The 21,892-nt window shown below is 35.0% G+C and overlaps 1 protein-coding gene across 2 annotated transcripts in view; it reads left to right on the forward strand.

Annotated features, from left to right (window-relative positions):
- LOC124157810 (endoribonuclease Dcr-1-like) overlaps positions 1 to 16,903 on the forward strand; it is an 83,484-nt gene extending 66,581 nt beyond the window's left edge. Inside the window, exons 25-27 of one of the 2 annotated variants that reach the window (XM_046532839.1) lie at positions 73 to 148; positions 2,025 to 2,217; positions 16,850 to 16,903. In XM_046532839.1, the coding sequence (XP_046388795.1) occupies positions 73 to 148; positions 2,025 to 2,196 (248 nt within the window). In that variant the 3' untranslated portion in view covers positions 2,197 to 2,217; positions 16,850 to 16,903. Of the gene's footprint in view, positions 1 to 72; positions 149 to 2,024; positions 2,218 to 8,651; positions 9,180 to 16,849 lie in introns of those variants that run through there. The other variant, XM_046532838.1, reaches the window with a different exon arrangement.
- Positions 16,904 to 21,892: the final 4,989 nt, after the last annotated feature.

The raw sequence follows: 21,892 nt of genomic DNA on the forward strand, positions 1-21,892 counted from the left end.
TGCCTTGTTATGTGTGGTATTTTTTCTTTTTGTCCTGTGAAATTCTATTAATGCTCTATCAAAAATTTTCAGAGCAATTCAGCACTAATGTTCCCAAATCTCCCATTCGAGAGCTCTTGGAAATGGAGCCAGAGACTGCTAAATTTGGGTAAGTATAATAATTACTTTTATTAGTACAAAGGAATGTACTTTTTAGATATAAATATAGTTCTTAAATATAAATTACATTAATATCGACCACATTTAATCTTGAGTGACTGGTGGGAATTACTTCAGTTCTATTCACATAATTTGAGCGTCCTGCTTATAATGCCAGGTTTTGTGAGATCACTTTTGGGTAAAGAATAGAGGAATGGAATTGTATGTGTGAAAGAACAGATAGTGGTATGGTTTCTCATGAAGTTTTTGTATCTCCAGTTGTTTGTAAATTTATAGGGAAATAATAATTTTTTTAATTCAAGATATCATTAGTGTGCCTCCATTACAAGTTCACATTATTTAAAACTATAGCCATAAAAAGTTATCTTAATTAATATGTATCAGTTTTACCCGTTTTAGCCTGTTAATATTTCCCTGTTTTTTTCTGTCCCAATGCAACTTTTACTTTTGTTCGTAAAGTATTCCTGCAATTTTTATGAAAGTCAAAATATAAGGAAGTCAGGCAATCTAGCTATGGGTTAATTGTGGGGGTATGTTCCCAAGAAGCAAAATATACATAGTTAAACCTTATTCACTTTGTACTTAGTTTTTGTAATAAATTATGTCTGCAGCCCAGAATTTCTTGGTACATAAACATGTCCTCATATGCCAGTAGTAACTTGGCATAGGTATGCACATTTTTCTGATGATTAAGTTCTGGTGCATTGACGTCAAAGACTGCATGTTCTTTTTGATAGAAATTCAAAAATGTGCAGTAACTTTTACAATAATGGAGATAATACATTATGAAAATGGTTAAGAAAAGAAGTTGTGGACTGACAATGAGTGCCATGATATTAAGTAAATTACGACTTCATTGGAGCAAAAAAAACTTTCTGTTGGAAAACATACTTTTTTCATGATTTTGCATTTATATAATTGAACTGTACTGTGTGTCAAAATGAAATCCTTACTTTGAGTTATCTCACAATTCAAGGGAGTAGTTTTGATACTGATCAAATCCTTGTTTCTGGAGTGCTATTTTAGTGCTAGGGTAAATATGGTACTCTTGGAACTGAGCATTAAAATAGTTCGTTCGTTCGTGAAGAATTTAGTTTTTATTTTTCTATTTATGCCAATGCTTTTTTGATTTCATATTAACTACCTAAAAAATCATTGCATTTGAATCTAATACAGTGCAACCTCGATATAACGACACCCCACGGTGCACTAATAAACACTCGTTATAGCGAATTGTCGCTTTACCGGAGGTGGAGCAAATAATAGCCAATATACCTGTTGCGAACAGATATACAGGAACAGGAGTGGTGCGGCGACAGATAAACATCTATCCGATAAACGTAAGCATAAATCCAGACGAAAGGCGATGTTTTTTTGCATCACTAAATTTCCTTACTCAAATAACGACTAACTATTCAAACAATTTATAAGCGCCGCACTGAATAAAAATCATGCAAAGCATTGTTTCGTCAATCATTATATTTATCGAAGGACAGTTTACCACATAAATTTGAGACTGAGCACTCCATTAACATCATTTCTAACAGATTGCTAGCAGTTACAGAGGTTAAGGAGTCTTGATGAAAGTCTTCCGGCGGTGAAACCCTCGCTATGGCGAGAGCCAGCGCCGAAAGGGTCTCGTAAAAACGAATTTCTTAACATGCTTATTATAGGCTCAATTGACGGTGCATCGGCTATCTCTCGTAATAGCGGGGGTGTTGCTATAGCCCGTACTCGCTTTAACGAGGTTCCACTGTATATATATAAAGGTTTCCTTTGTACGAAAAATCCTCAATTATTTTTTTTTTACTTTCATTTCCTTCTGTAATTAGTCTTGATCATATTTTTGCACTTTTATCTAATAGGAAACCAGAGAAGTTGGCTGATGGGCGCCGAGTACGAGTGACTGTTGAAGTGTTTGGAAAGGGGACTTTCAAAGGAATTGGCCGCAATTACAGAATTGCAAAATGTACTGCAGCAAAGTGTGCTTTGAGGCAGCTCAAGAAAAGAGGTCTTCTTTTCCCGAGGAAGAATTGAGGGCATATAGTTTAAAAAAAGGTATCCTTAACCTACCTCCCTGCTGAGATTTTAATAACATTGTTGGTCAACCCATCTCTTAGCCAATACACCTTTATGAGTGTTTTTTTTTTGGCTGGTGTCTTCAGATCTGCTTCAACTTTACAAAGATATTCAGTAGTACTTTGATTGCTGCACCTCTTGACCCATTTGTCCAGCCATCAGCTGTCATAACCTCCCATCACCGATGTCCCAAGGAAAATCCACCATCTTCGAAGTTGTTATCATGTTTTATTTAACTTGCTTTCTTGTTTTCATGTCTTTCTAGGCAAAATATTTACACTAGAAAATTGAACATTTCCTGGTTAGCTAAAGTGCTGAAATTTTCAGGATAGCTCAGCATTGGATGACAATGCAATATTCTTACTCTTTTGCCATGATTGAAATAGTATATCCAGTAATATTTGGAAATAAAAATTAAATATAGATATTAGTTCTGAAAATGGCCACAAAAATCCAATGTAGGCACTGCAATCGTTACAGGTGTAATGAAGTTTCTTCAGAACACTGGCACATCAACATCCACCAGAGCCTTGTTGTTACAGTGGGTGACTCATGAGCAGGGAGCCCATATCAAGGCTCTCGTGTATTTTTGGTGTTATCTTTAACAGAAGCCTTAGATTTACCATTCCTTTTATGATTTGTTTTAAAAATTGTATTTTATTGTGGGCAAGTTTTGTTTTATTTCATTACTTCTGTCTCCTCTATGTTCCATTGGCTCTCACAGTGGACAGACGCTTTGTTGATTTTACACTACTTCCATGCTCCGATCATCCTCTTCCTACACTTGAGCAACTCTTTGATCACTCTCTAATGGACCCTCTGTTGTTTTTTAAGATTTTCTGTAGCGAACACCTCGTGAGGCGGGTTAAGGAGAACAGAGGGCTAGCCTGTGTTTAAGATTGGATATTAACCTGTCCTCAGCGTTAACGTAATCGTGAAAGATCAGTGAGAAAGAATCACTCTTTTCCTTCCACCATCAACCACCCTCTGTTCTGGGTAACTTAAAAATAAGGCTTACACTATTTTTTTAAATTTAGCTTTGCCTCGTAAATGAAGTTCAACAAGTAATAATTTAACAGGAAATATAATAACCTTAATTTGATAATCTAAAATATAAAATATTATTCAATTTCATTATGCATTCGTTCATCGGCTGTCATTCGCAGATATATCCAATGCGCTCTAAACACCTTGTATCATAATTGATAAAACAATGAACAACATTCTCATCAATTTACGAGATGAAAGACTTAGTTTCATACAGTATATTTCTCACCCTCCACATTTCTATTCTCCCTTGTTATATGCTGTGAAAATTTTTCTTGTCAGCAAAAATGGTGAAGTCTCAAAAAGCCTATTTGCTAACTAAATTGTTCCCACTGAATAACAGCCTCAAATGTTTTTGTTGGTCTGTTAAGAATGGCTTGAGGGCAGGTTTGTGGAGTAGAATACTATGCTCCATCACCCGTCTTCTCACTGTTGCATAGCTGCATCCCAATTCATACCCTACCGACATAGAGAATTATTCACGATCAAATGGCGAATCCTGATGTCCTCGAAATTGTGGGTGGCTCGAAGTCTGCCACTCCTTCGCCTATCTATCAGTGACTTGTTGCCTTCCTTGGTACGCCTTACCCAGTAATGAACAGTATTCCGCAACAAATTCACCAGCCCAGCTATTTAGGAAACTGTTATGCCGCACTCCACCATGACTATTATCTGTCCCCATAAGGCTGGACTTAACCGCGTGCTCCTTTGTTCTTCCATAACTCATAAGTTCAAGACTGGTTCTGAATTAGCGAAGAAGTTGTTTGCAAATCATATACTTTTATTTAGTTCAGTTTCCATTGTTCATGGTTCCCAGGTCCTGTTCCCATGATTACCACTTCAAAACTAAGGCAATCTTCAATTTTCACATTCTGGTAATAGGGTAGTTTCTAGTGATGGGTCGGTTCGATTCCTCGATTCTTCGATTCCTCGATTCTCGGCCAAGAACCGGAATCGAAAACGAGTACTTGCCAAGGCGAAAAATCGATTCCGATTCCAGTAGTACTTCAAACAACAAAATAAACGACCGCGTTTCCAACAGTCATTTGAATTTTCGCGCCACGTAATCGTAATAACAAAACACATATCTTCTTGGGATGTGCGAGTACTCGAAAATTCAAGTCGATCGAGTAGTTGGTACTCGACTCGAGTGTTTCGAGTCGCATTACGAATGTCGAGTCGAGTAGTTAATGTTACTGAGCTTTCGAGGCTAGTCGGTCCAGCAATCTGCCGACAGGAAGCGCTATCATGAAACTCATGTAATAATGCAGTTTTTAAAGCCGATAAGTCATTCTAATGCCTTGGCCTGGTAGTTTCAGCTTGCCGAATACCATGAACATGCATGTTCATTCCGAATACACTATAGTTGTCGACGTGGGCGCCGAATACCTTAACGCCAGCCGCAGCGGCCGATCGTCTTCCTACCCGGCGCACACTAGTCTGAAATCGGAAAAAGCTGGAATAAAGTCCAAAATTACCTTTTTGGGGATAGAGACTTGAAACTCAGCGTAAATACTCATAAATTATTACCAAATATTGCTTTATATGCCATTTCACATAAATACGAACCTTTAGTGAGATACAGAGGCCCAAGCATGACCAATTTTTCAATGCCACGCGAGATATCGTTTTTCCTCAAAAAATCTTTGAATTTATCCAAGTGGTTTTGCGTTGGTTTGAGTTTTATGGAATATAAAACGCAATATTCCTTTGATCTGGTGCTTTGCCTGTACTTTCAATGACGTTCGAAGATTTTGGCTCTCATCTGTCGGGTTTTACAACGCAAAATGGCCGACCCGTTTTTCACGTGAAATTTCACATAAAGTAGACATTATCTTTCGTTTACGAAAAATATAACTCGGAAAATTTGAACCACGATATAAAGTAGAGATTTCTAAAGAGTACTAATAAGAAATCTTGAAAAAAAAGTTTGCGACGAAGGAAATAAGAGCGATTTTTCAATCGCGCGTCAAGGCTGAGCTACACGCTGCGGAACTTTAAGGCTCGGTAACTGAGGCCGATTTTTCAAGTTTTTTAAGACATTAGTCTTGAAAATCGTCATTTAAAGCATAGATAATCGTCTTCATTGACTTAAAACACTAAACTGAGGATGTTAAAAAGGATTATGTATAGATCGACTTGACCATTTAGCGCATTACTCGAGTGAAAATTCTAAGGATTGGATATTTTTTGGAACCATCCCACGCATAAGAAATATGCCTCGGGTATTAAAGTAAAGTGAAGAGACTAAGTCAGCATGCTTAAGAGAGAGAAAAAAAGAACTATTTCCGTCAAAGGCAACAACCAATACCCTTTTTCCCTTTCCACCTTCGCCGAGGTGAGTCGCGCGGTAGGGGGAGTTTTCACACCACAAGGCTCTTTTAGCCTTTTCTATTACTGCGACCGTCCGATGTGATATTCATTTGTAGCGTTTAGTTTCTTTCTTGAACTTAAAAAAAGCAAGAGATTTTAAGGCTGATTAAATGACGTGAGAAGTATAGCATTTTTTTGGCTCTACAAAACTAAAGTTTAGTTCTATAGTTGTTCGCTTCGACCACTTGAATTTCATGAAGATTCAAGATCCAAAAAAATCGTTGATATAATTTTTAATAAAAATTCCAAAGTCTCCGAAATCTTGCAATTTTGGTGGGAAAGTACTTGCCCAATAACACACATGTGTAGCAAAAGGCAATTTTCTGCAGGCAGTAATACTATAACATGGACACGTCAAAACCTGCTGGCTGAGCATGTAGAATAATTGGTTTTTCTGCTTGAGAATTTGAAAGGGCCAAATATTACATGATTCATATACGTAGTATGTAATCTTTATTACAGATATGAAAATTTCTGTACTCAGGTATGTTCTATTTTGAAATTTAGCTATTATATTTTAATTACATAGTAATTATTTGAAAGATGTTTTGTCAACTGACTTTCACAGAGTAATATTTTTAAAGTGGTTTTCTTGTTGCCTGGAATTAAGTGATATTTTTCTTGGTGCCTATGGCATCAGAATCGATGGAATCGGTATCGGTAGAATCGGAATCGAAATGTCAGAATCGGAATCGGGATCGGAATCGATAAAATTTTGGAATCGACCCATCACTAGTAGTTTCCTTCATCAAAGAATACGAAAGGCATTGATTGTGATTCGTTACCCACAATTAGTGTATTCATAATACAAAAATTGTTTGGTTTTTGAAATCCCAGTTTAGAGGAATTTTAATGGTCAATTTTAACCTCATTTGAAAAAGGCCAGATTGGCGCCCTTGCGATGCCACTCCACGTGATGTCACAGGGGCCTAGATGCTAAACATCTCTTAATAATTACCTATTAAAATTGCCTGTGGTCGAAAAGTTTCCTTCGTTTGATAAGGTTTTAATAATCCTTATCTAAGCCAAGCACTACCTGCTAGCAGAGTACTCTGCTGCCTGCTAGCAGCCTGCGTCATGAATGCTCCTCACCGGTGAGGAGCATTCATGAGGAACAGGAAAAAAGGTGGGAATTTTTCCACCAATCACGTAACTCCTGCCCCAATTGATATCGCCGTCATCCGTTTATAAGGAGGACGATTTCCAAGATTCGACATGCTCTGATGACGATGGACAACTCGTACATCAAAATGTCGGCTGAGATGGAGTTAGAGAACCTGAGCCGGGGGAATTCCTAAGTAACATTCCATGATTCTATATGCCGGGAAAGCCTGCGATCATACATCACAAAATGCACACACTCCACAATGGTGCAAATAAGTTTTCAAATCTTACAGAACAACCAAGGAAACCTATGAGAGTTTGAAGTAAATGAATTCTAGCAAATAATTAAGATCAATATTGAGCAAAAAAGAATAGTAAGTTTCTAGTGGTGAAACAAAATGTGTGACTACTTGCACCAGACTTTGAACAGTTCAATAATGCTAACGTCGGGTTTTTATCTGCCCAATATCATAGGATGACCCTCTTTTCTGACTCCCTTGCCTTTTAAATGTAGCCATTCTTAAAAAGGATAAGACGACACTTGCCTTATTCTTGACTATTGTGTGATAGTTTAATAAAGAATATGGTGCTGTTGCAGGGGAATTAAAATAAATCGAATTCTATAATGAAATGCAAAACGAGTTAGTGACCCGAAAAATTTTTTTTAACAACTTTTCCCACATTGGGGATTCGATCTTACAATCACCACAATCTCAGTCGCACGTTTACTCCACCTGGCCACCGCAACAGAGGAGGTTTTATAATTTGTACAATACAAACCAACGGTGAAAACCGGGGTATGTACACAGTAAATGCACATGAAATAATCATTAAATCCGACATAAATCGAAACAGAATGACCGGTGAGCTAGTTTTTTTGCTAGTTTTCAATTTAGCAATTTTCCCACTGACGACTTAATATCTTCACCTGCAAAAGTAATATTCTCGGTAAGTAACCAAGGAAAACGAAAAGAGGAAGGGTAACTAATATTTCTCGAGAAGCAGGAGTGGCACCACAAACTTTGTTCTAAAACTTTTGAAAGTGACTGTACATTGCCACATTGGCATTCTGCATTTTATTATTATAAGTTAATTATAAATTATGACAAAATTTTTTACATCTCGGTTTATTTTAAACAGGGCTTTACCAGTAAAATAAAAAGTTATACAATGTCCTGAAGGACAGTAGCAGTAACAGCTAATGAACGTATTTTTTCGTGATTTATTGAAACAACTTTAAAATTATGAATTCAGTTCGCTGAGTGCTTATTTTCTGGTTTCATTGACTTGGCAATGATAAGCTTGCACTAATTTAGTCGTGATTTATATTTATTTATTGCTTATATTAAAAAAACTTTCAAAATTAATTTTTTATCTTATTTGTTGTTGGAATATGCTATTCATATTTAAATATGTTTTAGAAATGCACAGTGGCTTAGCGTGTAGATTTTATGTAAATGAGTCATCAGGGCCAATGTTCTCTGGCTTTCAAAAACAATTTCCGTTTCATGTTTCAATACAGTAGACTGGCTATTTTGTACCATCCCCACCTGACAATGATGATTATGTCAAAACTAGTCAAAAACAAAACATTTAAGTGGAAAATCATGGTAGACTTGTATACATATTAATATGTTAGATTTCCTATCTGATCTCCTCACTCTCTCCTTTTTCCTGGTTGGGCTTGATACCACTCTATTGAACCTTAGTGTAATTTCAATCTTTCTTTTGTTGTATAATCATACCATACAAGTTAAATTCATCTTATGTCATTGATAAAAAGCAGTCTTATTTTACTGGCTGTGTGATCATTGATATGATAGTAGTTTATAGAAAGAACATTTTTCTTGGGGTATGAGTGCTGATCAAGTATCTTTCTGTCTTCACAGGTTGGTTATCAAGTGGCAGTAAGGTCTCTTCTTGGTACAATCAATTCAGGTATTTTTTACGTCATTGTGGCTGCTTTGATTCAATCAGTACGTGGGGCTGAGGAAAAACTGCCAGGAATAAGGATTCATTGACATTTATTAAGGAGGAGAGACTAATCTGCATATTTATGTGATATTCCTTTATAGTGCCATGCACTTGTTTTTTTAGTTAATTTATAATGCACTTATGATGCACAATGGGTTATAATGCAATTTGACTTTGCTCAATGCTTTTTGATTTAATTTTATTTCTGGCTTAATTTCCTTGCCTGAGAGGTTGGCATTAAAGTTAGTCTATTTTAGGTTCATCTGATGGACTGTTAATGAGTTACAACAAGTTAGATCTTGAGAAATTGTATACTTTTTGAAAGTGATTATGTAATGTTTTTCTTTTCTTTTTTGTCAAGCAATAATTTTAAGCGACATTTTCTGTGGATAACCTAATTTATGTATGTACTATACTGAAGTAAATTTTTTTCAAATGATTTACATTTGAAGCCTTATCATATTGGTGTGTGCTTAGTTGTGAATTTAGAGCATATATTTGAAGAGTATTGGAGCAATTACTTGTTTTGGTCTTGTTTCAAGTCAAAGTGTCAGTCAGTTACCAGTGGTATGATCTTTCTTTGGGAAGATCTTTCTCTGTTTTGAAGGCCCTACTGAAATGAAAGTTGGTTATCACTTTTTAAATATTAAAGTGTTCTTAAATATGACAATATTTTACTGACTTACAATTAGTGAAAATTCTTTTGTGGTCTTCAGAACAAAAGATAAAATTTATGAAAATCATTTCTTTACTTGGATGTCCTAATTCTCTTAGAATTGCAGTGTATTTAGTTTTTATACTTCAGTCCATGAAGTGATTGAAGTAAGCATATTACCTAAAGATGTTGAAGCCGCCACAAATGTACCTAGTTGTTTTACGGAAGTTGAGTCCTAGATGTGGAGTGATAATTTTTAATTGTTGATCAATAACGTTGTAGCATTGTTGAGGTTGGTTAAAGATTTTGAGGTCTGGGAAAGATAGACTTATGAAGTTTATGAAACCAGATTTCTGTCGTTTTCTCAAAACTTGCTACTGTCTTACTTAAGAATTTTTTTACACGTGTTTAGAACAATTGACATGCGGTCACTGCATTGACATGGATTTTTTTGTTGTATGTGATGGAACAGCAAAAGTTGAAAAAGATCTTTCTACTTTTATCAAGTCAATTTTCGAATCAATTCTGATCTCATTATGTATTTTTGTGAATAACTTAAGGTATGATTTAATTGTGATAAATAGAAATAAGAGACCATGGATGCAATTACAGAATATGCTAAACATATTGTATTTTAAATGTTTAAAATGTATTTTGGGTTGATTTTTTTAGAAATTGGTTGAAGTTCGGAAGAAATTTATTTTTTGTCCAACAAATAATAACTTTTAACCAATTATTCAATTTGTCAAAAAAAAGTCATGAGCATTGTCCTATTTCCCATATGGTTCCTCGTATTCGTATGGCCTCTTTCAAATTATAGTTTCATAATTATCGTCTTTCATGCATAGTAATGTACTGCATATTTTCCTTTCCTATTTTGTAGCTGTACCTATGGCTTTTTTTACTAACCCTTTTAGTATTGAGGCTTTTATAAATTCATTTAGTACCAAAAGGCCAATAATTTAGAGTGTAGGGTATGTGCCAAAAATGTCAACAATAATCATGCCATAACCAATTTTCTGTTTGATAATAATAATTATTATTGACACATGAATTTGTTATTAATAGCTTCTATTAGGTTTTTATATTTTTTCATTATCTGATTATCTCCAACTAAGACATCAGTTGATATATTTTTGAATACCGGAGAATTCTGGTCATGCGGTGAGAAGAACGTTTGAAGTTTCTTTTGGGAGCTGAATTGCAGTCAGATAAATACGAACTTTTCACAGTATGTATAGTGTTGCTCCTTAATCCCCTCTTCGTGAGACTAATGACTCAGATATAAGTTTTTCTGAAAGTTAATGAGGACTTCTTGCCTTTTATGTTATTTCTCTTATGTAGTATATTTGACATATTTCTTCTGGTACTCATTCATTCTTGCGTTATGAATTTGCTGCCGAGTGAAGGCATACCTATCATGGTATCAAAACTGTGGCTGAAAATGAAATTACATGTGGAAACAGCTGAGTAGAAAGTTTTCCAAATGCTTCCATGATGAAGGGTATCCGTCAAATCAAGCTTTTTACCATTATTGCATATATGCATGCGATAAGCCCAGAAATTTTCTTTCAGATGGTGGTGATAGCCTGTTAAAATTATTTGCGAACAGAAACCCAAAGTTTGTCACCGTAGTGAGTTCACGCAAAATTTTAATAAAGTGTTGCATTCTGCAGGAAAAATGGGGGATTCACTGAACATCTACTAATGATATTGGTATGACTTTCCACTACCATTTTGTTACTAACCAAAATGTCTCATATATTGCATCAATTAAAATTAAGTTACAGGTTCTTGTAATGAATGATGTTTTTTAGTGTTTTATAAATATTTTCTTAGAATAGTTGTGTAAGTATAATTAGTGAACATATTTTCCATGCTATGCTAGAGAAATTGAATTCCATAGGAAAAACTCATGCTTAAATGTTTGCTCACCACGAAATAATATTTTTTAAATGTATGTTATGGTACTAAGGTCAGTGTGGTGAAACTTTTCCATCATATGTTGGTGAATGAAATGCTTTTTTCCCTCTTTTTTAAAGTAATTTAGTAATGAAATTGTATAGGAGACATATAAAATTGCGTTTCATTCATTTTTAGATAGTAATTTCAGGTTCGTAGCTTAGTATAAATTTTAAAAGATTTTCAATTGCTTGATTCAGATAAAATATTTGAATATCCTTGGGAAAACAAAATTGCATTTCTCTTACAGTCCACTAATAGCTAGTGATGTTCATCAAACATTCAAAGAATACATACTTAAATACTAGTATTTTGCATGTGTGATGAAAGATCATTAGCAGCAGTTCAAACAGTCTGATGACAGCTACCTTCAAACAACGTTTAAAAACATTGTTACTGGTGTTATGAATTTTTTATTTTATATATAAATTATTAGAATGGTATATTCAAGAGTAGCTTAACTCTAAGACTAAACCAATGCATTTTTGTTAGTGAAATAACAAGTTTTTTTTGCCGTTACCAGGTAAGGGAAAAATAAATCTGAGTATTATTTTGCTTAACTCGCTATCACAAGAGAACTTATTGTAAGTTTTGGAAAACTTATCTTTGTCCTTGGAAGTATATACATAGATCCTTTTTTATTGACACGATCTCTTAGTAATTGTGATGAATAACTTTTGGCATTTACTGCAATGGAGTTTTTAAATTCACTTTCAACATTCTTGTGCTTCGTGTTCTTTCTTTAGAATGCATTACGTAATGCTTTATTCTAATATCTGAAATTAATTGTAGATATGTCCCAAATATTTTAAATTATAGATGTGGTATTTATTTTCTTTGGAAAGTATGCACTGTGTCTTAAGTGGGTTTGAGTTAAAAATAAATTGAAAAGTCTGTATCTGTATGATGAAGAACGTATCCGCAGTAGACATGAAATTTTCCTATCAGTCATGAAATTAGGTATTCTTAGGTGCTAAAATTAGTCTCATGAAAAGAAGTGGATGAAGTCTAGGATACCATGTGAATTTTGAGCTTTGATATTGCTTATGTTGGTAGATTATTCCAATACAAACCCACTTTTATGGTAACCTGAAGTAATCTATCAACTGGGAAATGCAAAACTTATATTTCACCTCTGTTTACCAAGTTTTAGCTCCAGCGAGACTAAATAAATGCATCTATCACCCAAGTAAGAGGAAGGTTTAAGATATGAAGACCTAGTTTTCTACCAGAATGCTTTCGGAGATTAAATTCCTATGATTGGGATTTTATACAAATTATTATTATACTATATTATATTATTATTATTATATATAAGATGGAAGAGAGGATTGTTTTAACTTTTTACCATATGTCAATTAGAAATATTTTAATGAGGAAATTCTTCAAACATGGTGTGCACTGATAAGATTTTTGCGCTGTGAGTATACATTTGAGCATAGAATTAGGTATTGAGGGTAGTGTGATGGATGCATATTCCTTATCATTCTCATGAACAATTGTTGCATGTGCAGGCATGTCTTTTTCTGGTTTTAAATACATATTGATATTGTCTCAAACTGAGTTTGAATTACATATTGGACAATTTTAGTATGTACGTATTTCAAATTGAAAAAGTCGTCTCGGAGTTCATAGTTACAGTATGATACTGTGTGTGAATTCCTCATGACTACTGAGTGTTTGAGAATATTATGCAATTAATTACATTAATGATTTAAAAAATCAAATCCTTTTCATTGCAATAATTTTGTTTTTTGTTTTGGCTTGTGTGATACTCTTCTGCTTTATCTTATATTTATCTAAAAAGCGTGACTTGGATAAGGAACTAATTTTTTCTCCATAAAATTTATGTGCACATATCTGTGACAGGGATGAGATGTATGTAATTCTTATTGAAAGTGATATTTACTAATACTTGCACCATGGTCATTGCGGTTATTGATTGTATTTTTTGATATAATTTCATTACCTCTAATCCTTATGGAGTTATGTAGCTCTGCTTGTAAGATGTTACAGCATTTTGATTTTTTTTTATAAAATGGATTGACACAATTATTATTTATACAAATCATTGCCAATGGATTGGTTTAAATTAATTTCAAATGCATTTCGTGTATCATTATGCATTAGTACATAATTGATCCTTCAGCATTTTTTTCACATAAGAGATTTCTGTAGATTGCATATTTCTTCTGTGGTACTGGTGTTTGGCGAATTCAGCGTAATTACTTAGTTGGATTCACTTTTTAAAAGATATGTATTTGAGATTTTATATGTTTTTTTTAAAGAATATGTAGTCTCATTCCATTTGGCCTGATACATTTCGATGGGTGAATAAGCTCTCAACTGTTAGAAATTGTTATTGAATGCCTTGTACAATATATTTATCAGTCCATTCCTCAAATGAATTAAGTAGCTATTGAGGATAATGCTTGTAGTGCAACTTTAGTTATTTAGGAATCAGCCTCATTGGGTTGATGGTGTGTTTAGTGCCTCAGTGATATCTGGGTGAGTTATATTTCAACTAGAAAATAATTGAATCATGAGAATGAGTTTGTTGACATTTTTGTGAAAACGAGAGATAATTTTTTGTGGCTAAAATTTATGTATGATGAGAAAAACTTTTCATATGTTCACTTGAAAGCATATTTTACTTGGACCTTGATTGGTTTGTCTTGGTTTTTTTTTAATACGGGGTCACAGTTATTTAGTATATGTGAGTCACATACTGTTTTACGTCATTTGGTAATATCTTTGACAAACGTTTTTCTACAGATTTTACTGTCCTCACAAACTTTGATGTTCCCATTACATCGATCTCTCTTGTAATATGCCAAAATAATAGTTGAATCATCCGATTTAATTGTAACTTAAAACGCAAGCTGTGATACATACTAAAGGGGGATTTTGTGTCATATATTCAACCATTAATCAAGGATTGACTTTGACAGTCAAGGTTCCTAGTATATTCGTTGAAAATATTTCTGCTCCATCCACTTGCGTCTGTATTACTGGATTAATAGATGGTCCTCTTGAAAAATTCAGTATTTTTGGATGAATTGACTTGTAAATACCAAGAATTAATGCCAATATTCGATTTCAGAGTCTTGATAATACCATTATCAATTGTACTGCTTAAGGAAGTTGAAAACTTTCCCTTATTTTCGGTTAGGCTGCTGTGCACAGTACCATTCTGCATTGTGTTATGTGATCATTGTTCATTTTGTGCCATATATTACAACATGTGTGTTCTATTAGTTCTTAGATTTTTGTTTGATATTGTTTGTATGTTTTCTTGTGTACCAAATTTGGTAATGAGATTCTAGGCTAAATATTGCGGTCCACATCTATAAAAATTTGTGTTAAATTTTTGATGTGGTGTATGTAAATGGTAAAAGTTGGTTGTCCTCTTTGTATAATCTACTCTACAGTTTAATAACTAAACTGAAATTTCATTGGATGTTAAGTAAATTAATGATTTTTCTATTGTTGAGGGTGTGTGACAATACATATTGTTATTCAGAGTAAGTGAATAGTGGGTAATTGAAAATTTATAAATATTGGAACTGTTAAAAAAAGAACCCTTGTGAAGGAAATTGTCTGCATTATTGGAGTAATCTTTATCATTGAAAGTGCGTAAGTGAATGTTGTTTTCATAAAAGCAAAAGTTCAACTTATCCACAAAAAATTTAATTTTTAGTTATAGAATCTTTTCTATTACTTCCTATTATTGAGTTTTATCTTTATGATATTCTTAATTATGTATTATGATTTTCATTCTGTAAGTTGATCTCTGAAAGTTTTCTGTATTTAAGAGAGCCAATTCAGACTCTGCCATTCTGATAGTTATGGTTTTATTCCCGTGTTTACTATTGACACTTTGTTCAATATTATCACTTCTCCTTCTTCTGCATTCCATTTCCATGTGTATGAAAAATGTGTGTTGGAATTTATATCCCAGACTCTTGGAACTATCTTTTGTAAGTGATTATATTAAAATGAAGAATGCTATTTGAGTGTTGACATTCCACTGTTTTTGACCATTTTGTCTTAATACTTTCTTTGTGTTGGTGCTATGGTGAGAAACCCAGCACCTGACTACCAGTATAGTGTCAGATGTTTGTTGGTTTCACTGTAATCACTCAACGGTAAAGAAAGCCTTTAATAAATTGTGGGATGAAAATGGTTGGAATAATGATCTTAGGTGGTGCTCACAAGAATCAATGCAATCAGAGGGATCTAATGTTGAACATTATCCTAGCCTGCTGTCTTTTAAGGAAAACTGTTAGGGAAGCAAATAATTTTTTCCTTCCACACTAACTCTATGTGAATTGAGCATGTTGAGTAGTTTTTGAAAACCATCTCCAAACAATTAATCAAGAAAGATTTGGTGTTGGTTTTTAACTGCACATACATGCAGGCTGTTTAAATAAATATATGTGGCAGTTGGGTGTTTCTAGAAGTATTGAAATTTTGTACTCATTCTGACTACTTCATTAAAATAGTAGGAATGATTTTTGTTGTTTTGTTTCGTGTTAATTTGCTATTGTAATAATATATTTGATGAATTACATGAAAAAACTTGCTTTATTGGCCCAAATATATTAATTTATTATGGCATAAATAGTTGACAGAAAAATGTTTGTAATTGTTCTAGCAATAATATATGATGTGTTTACTAATACATTTTTGTATGTCATTCATTGTGGAAATAAAAAAATGTATTATAAAATGAGTCATGGAGATGTGTCTGTTAGGAAAATGTTAGCCCAACATTTCTACTAGTATTGTGTTTATATGTATACTAAATGGAATAACTACTACTTTAGACAGTATAAGATTGTTTTACACACCTTATTCAATTCATTTTCAGAAATTTCATTTAATTTTAAAATGTTTATAGCATTTAAAAAATATGGTTTTTATAACTAGATGTTGACAGTGATTAGTGAATTTTTATTATGGTCAGGGCAAATTAAGGTCATTGTTTTAGGAAGAGGGTTCATTACTTTCCGCAGCACCATGATGGTATGCATTGCCTCTCAGCAATAATGCATCTGTCTGAAGTCTGAAATGTGGCTGAAACAAATGGCTTTTATATTTGTCAATTTTTTTAAACATTGTTTGTTGAGCTGGTGGAATAAAAACTTTCTTAGGAGATCCACATTAAAGATTACAGTCTTTTCAATTTTTCCAGACATTACAAATAGGTTGGGGGGGGAGGGGGGAAACTTTCCAATCATCTGCCACTGAAGCATATGTAGTCGGAGATCATGAGAATATATTATGAAAGAGGTTTTTTTTCATGGTAGGAATATTTAAATACCATCGTAGTATATTTACATTGAATGAAGGGGATATTGGTCTGCAATTTTTAATTTACCATCTTTTGTTCGTATGAGGGTGGCTTTTTTCTGGAAAATATGTAAAGTCAGAGAATTTCATTATGTCTGGAAAGTCGTGTGATACTGAAATCTAAATCACTTTCTTTAACAGATGGCATGCTGTAGGGAGAGATTAAATACTTGAATTCGGGTACTAAAAGTCATGTGAGTACTTTAAACATGTTATTAACCTAGATTATTTTAAATTATTAGTATGGCAGTTAGTTGATTAACGAGACTCAAATTATTCTCATAATTATTTCGACTCATTAAATACATCAGTTTTTCACCAAATTGCTATTCCAAGAAGATTTTCTGCAACTAGTTCTGCAGGAAAGCCTATTATTACCATATATTACTGTGTCTTCCTTGCAACAGTTCTAGCCTGACATTGGGCATTGGCACAGAGCATATACTAAGATAATACATATATTCAATTACATGGTACCCAATAGGTAAATTATCCTGATGGAAATTGACTAGATGATTTTTCTGGTTGTCTCAGCCTCAGATATATACTCCTTCAGCCCAGTTTCCTCAATATGGTGGTTTTCTTATGATTCAGCAAAACTAATGACATAATCAATGTGTTTCCAGGAACATTAATTGCATGATTAAATTGAGCTGGCTGTATTAAAACTGTAGTTTGAATACTATTTGAAACCATTTTTCACACCAGCGAAGGAAATGGTTTTTTTCATAGGTAAATATTGTAACCCCACCGCGCGGGGCACATTCGGGGAAGGGGAGATTGGAGGGCGAAAGGGGAGGGCAGAGGTGTAGCGGGGATATTCCGTGCACCTGGGGCGAGGGAATGGGATTTTGGGAAAGGGTAGGAGGGGGAAGTTTAGGGGTGATGAGACCTGAGACCGTAGCGTTCGGATAAAGAAAGCCGTTCGACTGCGTAGTTCGCTCAACATAAATTTAATGAGTTTAAATATGATCATTTACAAATACAAGCAAATCAATAGCAAAAGTAACAATTAACTTCTTCTCCTTGAATTCAATGAAATACAACGCATAATTCACTATGCTGCACAACAGAAAAATTTCAGTCCTTAACCTAAACCCAAAAAAAATCACGCTACACGTTTTCACATTCATAACCCATACAAAAACCACAAGAAAAGGGGACAAATAAAAAAACAAAAAGAAACGGGGGAATGGAAATATGAAACAACGAAATAGATATTGCACTGAAATTCACACGGTAATAGGGGGAAGTACTGTCCTCTTCTCTATTTGTGCGGGGGGGGATTTTACAAACGTTTTTAATGAATTCTCTTCTTGACTTGGTGAAGTGGGAATTTTCTTCTGTTCCTTGAGGGGGGGGGGGGGGGAAATGGGATTTCGTGGCTTTTTCTCTTACAGTTTGTTGAATTTTCGGGGCTCTCGATCTGCTGATCGTGGCGATTCCGTTCCGCGGCGTAAGCTGCTCTGCGTCATCTCTGGCAGGTTCACGAGTGGGAGATGGCCTCTTATGCGACAGTTGGGAGATCCTTTCATCGTCACCACGAGTCTACCTTGCAACTCCTACTCACATTGGGCACCTTCTCTCTCTCTCTCTCTCTCGGGATCTCTCCACCAACTTTGTCTTCTCTGCCTCCCCACACTCCGCCTACTCTTGGGACCGTTTTTTGTTGCTTGGAACCGCCAAAAAAAAATAGAAGCCTTTCTCCTCCGGTGCACCACGTTATATAGCCATTGAGGGGAGAAAACACCGGGGAGGGGGGGGTCAGGGGAAAGAAAGGGATGATGCACTTGGGGCTGGACGGTCACTTCACCAAGGACACGGGGGGGGGGGGGGGGGGGGAAACCACGTTCTTCTTCGTCTTAATAGTTCGACTTGCACACTTTAGGAGGGGGAGGGGAGAGCATTATACATCAATGTGGGGAGGAAAATAGGGAAACATCAAATGGGGACTCAATGATTCATGACACTCACTCACACATTCATATGAACACATATCAAAAGAAAAAAAAAATGGCCTTCCTTTACCTCGCACTCCCGTCTCATGCGTCACTATGTAAGCGGGCAGAATGCACCGGTTACAATATGAAGTATAGGCAGATTTAGGGGGAGGGTGGGCACGTCCCCCCCAGATGCTTAAAAAATAGGCAAGATTTTTTAATATGGTCCAGTTGTCACTGCGTTCGTTTTGTAATATGGGGTATCCTTGTGCCCCTCAGAACAAAAACCTGGATCCAGCCTCGATATGAAGACTACTCTATAATGGACTTGGAGGACTTAATGATCTCATATGCCACACTCATTTACGTCACTACATACTATTGGGTGAACGGTCACAAAACAAGAATACAAATTAGAAACTAAAATAAACTCATTATTATGGTTTCAGTATGTTAATAAAAATTGAGTCTCCTAAAAATAATTACCCGAGGATAACATGGCTCCATGCTGGGGTAATTGGGGGGCCTTTGCTGGGGATCGTCATGTGGCCCCTCTTACTGGAGGATTCGGGGATCCTTCCTGGTAAATTTGAGGAAATTGCATGCTCAGAAATGGATTTTGATGCTATTCTGGCTCCTAAAAACTGGACAGAAATTAATAAAATAGCAATACAGCAAGAAAAAATACTTGCAAAAGTGAGAATTTCCCAGCTAAAAAAATTTAATATTGAGTTATGATTCTATTATTTATTGAATTCTATTAGTGAATCAATAAATAATTGAACCATATTAGTTCTTTTAATGAATTTGTTCCTTGAAACTGCACTGAAATCTAAAAAAAAAAAAAACTCTAAAATAACCTTTTTGAATAACCCTTTCAAAAAAGCAGCATGTTCTCCTTTTCACCTATGACGCTTTTATTTGATTTATTATTTATATAAACTTTTAGTCCTGAATATGTTGTAAATTAACATCTAACAGAAACTTTGAATTTTATAATTACAAAAGAACTTTGGTTCAAACAATGTCTTTTTTTTATTACACCACTCATTTACACTACACACGAGTGTTGTGGGGGCCCCTTAAGCTCAGTGCCCACTAGTGGCACAGCGAGGGGGGGGTTTTGGGGGAAAAACCCCCCTCAGAGTTCATAGAAATTTTTAAGTTAAATCTATTTTACTTAATTGGATTAATATTGTGTATAGAATAGTGTGAGGATGAATAAAATATCCCTCAGAAGACCGTAAAAATCACCATTTTGAACCATTTATCTTAAATTTTTTCCGGCGGAGGGCCTCCGCACCTCCCGCTTACCCTGGTGGGTATGCAATACCCCGAGCCCCCCGGTATTGTTGCACCTAAAACCCCCCCTAGCCTTAATTCCTGGCTGCGCCTCTGGTCCCCACGACGATTGCCGACCAGCCAACCTGGCCAGATCGCCCTTGGCTCCACTAAACTAGCACACTCAATGAAGACAGAAAATAAAGACTGATTCTTTTAATATTTACTAAAAACTAATAATTATGAATCATTAATCATGAACTTAAGCTAAATTATGATATATGATGTAAATTAAAGTTGCAGTCACTACTTCGGGTGTATAATTCCAACTAACATAGTCAATAGTGTCTATAGAGATGTATAATAATAATAATTTATTTCACCGATTGGCAAGAGTACAATTGCATGGCTACGTCATAAAAAAGCTAATACAAATATCAAAATAAAAATACAATGATGATGTGTCATCAAGATTTACAATTTACATACATGGAAACAATAAAAATAATTTTTCTAAATACATAAGAATTGATGAAATAAATAAGTACAATACAATAGTATAGACAAAATAAGATGTCACAACTAGCATCATGGAGATTATCATAATTACAAATTATCTTCCATATATTCGGAAATGCTGTAATAGCACTTTTTAGAGAGAAGGAGTTTCAGCTTGTTCTTAAATACATAAATTGAGGTGCAATCTTTTATTTCATCAGGGATTTTGTTAAATATAGCAGTGGCTGAATGCCTGGGACCCTTTAAACAGAGGGAGCTGGAGTACTGCTTGTGGTGTATATTATTACTTGATCTTGTGTGGTGATGGTGGAAGGTGGCATTAGAAGGAAATTTATCAAGGTTTGCTTTAATAAAGTTGGCACATGTCAGGATATAGAGAGAAGGGAGTGTTAGGATTTTTGATGCAGCATAGAGGGGCTTGCCAGGGGTGCGGATAGGAACTTGATGCATAGTCTTAATTGCCTTTTTCTGAGCAGAAAAGGCTTTTTTTGGCAGCAGTTGAATTTCCCCAAAGCAATATTCCATAGGAAATATGAGCATGTACTTTGGCATAATAAACCATTTTCAGGGTTTCAAATGACACAATAGGAGATAATTTCCTGATCATATAAGTCATCATCACTGGTCAACAATCCTAGGATTGGTTTGACGCAGCTCTCCACTCAGTTCTCCTATCAGCTAATCTTTTCACTCCTACGTATTTCTTCTCTTTCACATCTCTCTTTACTTGTTCCATATATTTTGTTCGAGGTCTTCCTTTTCCATTCTTGCCTTCCGTCTGTCCTTCGACGATTGTCTTCATCAGGCCATCATGTCTCAGGATGTGGCCTATAAGGTTGTTCCGTCTTCTTATTAAGGTTTTCATGAGGCTTCTCTTCTCTCCTACCCTTCTTAGGACTTCCTCGTTACTAACTCGGTCGATCCATTTGATTTTCATCATTCTTCTGTAGCACCACATTTCAAAGGCCTCTATCCTTGCTTTCTCCGCTGCGGTCATTGTCCATGCCTCACTTCCGTATAGGAGCATACTCCAGATGTAGGTTCTTATAAATTGTTTCTTTACATCCATATTTAAGTTTCCCGCTGTAAGCAGGTCTCTCTTTTGGTGGAATGCTCTCTTCGCCTGGGCTATTCTGCTGATAATTTCTTTCTTGCTTCTCCCGTCACTAGTTATCTTGCTTCCCAAATAACAGAATTCATCCACTTCTATCAGTTTTTGCCTCCCTATTTTTATGTTGGTCTTGACTTCTTCTCTTCTGCTGCATACTAAGATCTTGGTTTTCTTCGTGCTTATTTTCAGTTGATATCTACTCATTACCCTACCCATATTAACCAGAATATTTTTCAAATCCTTCTCTGTTTCTGCTATAACGGCTATGTCATCGGCAAATCTTAACATGCTTATTTTTTCTCCATGGATATTCACTCCCAATGCCTTTTCTTT

The sequence above is a fragment of the Ischnura elegans genome, chromosome 4 (genome assembly GCF_921293095.1).
Source record: "Ischnura elegans chromosome 4, ioIscEleg1.1, whole genome shotgun sequence".
NCBI classification, from domain to species: Eukaryota; Metazoa; Arthropoda; class Insecta; order Odonata; family Coenagrionidae; genus Ischnura; species Ischnura elegans.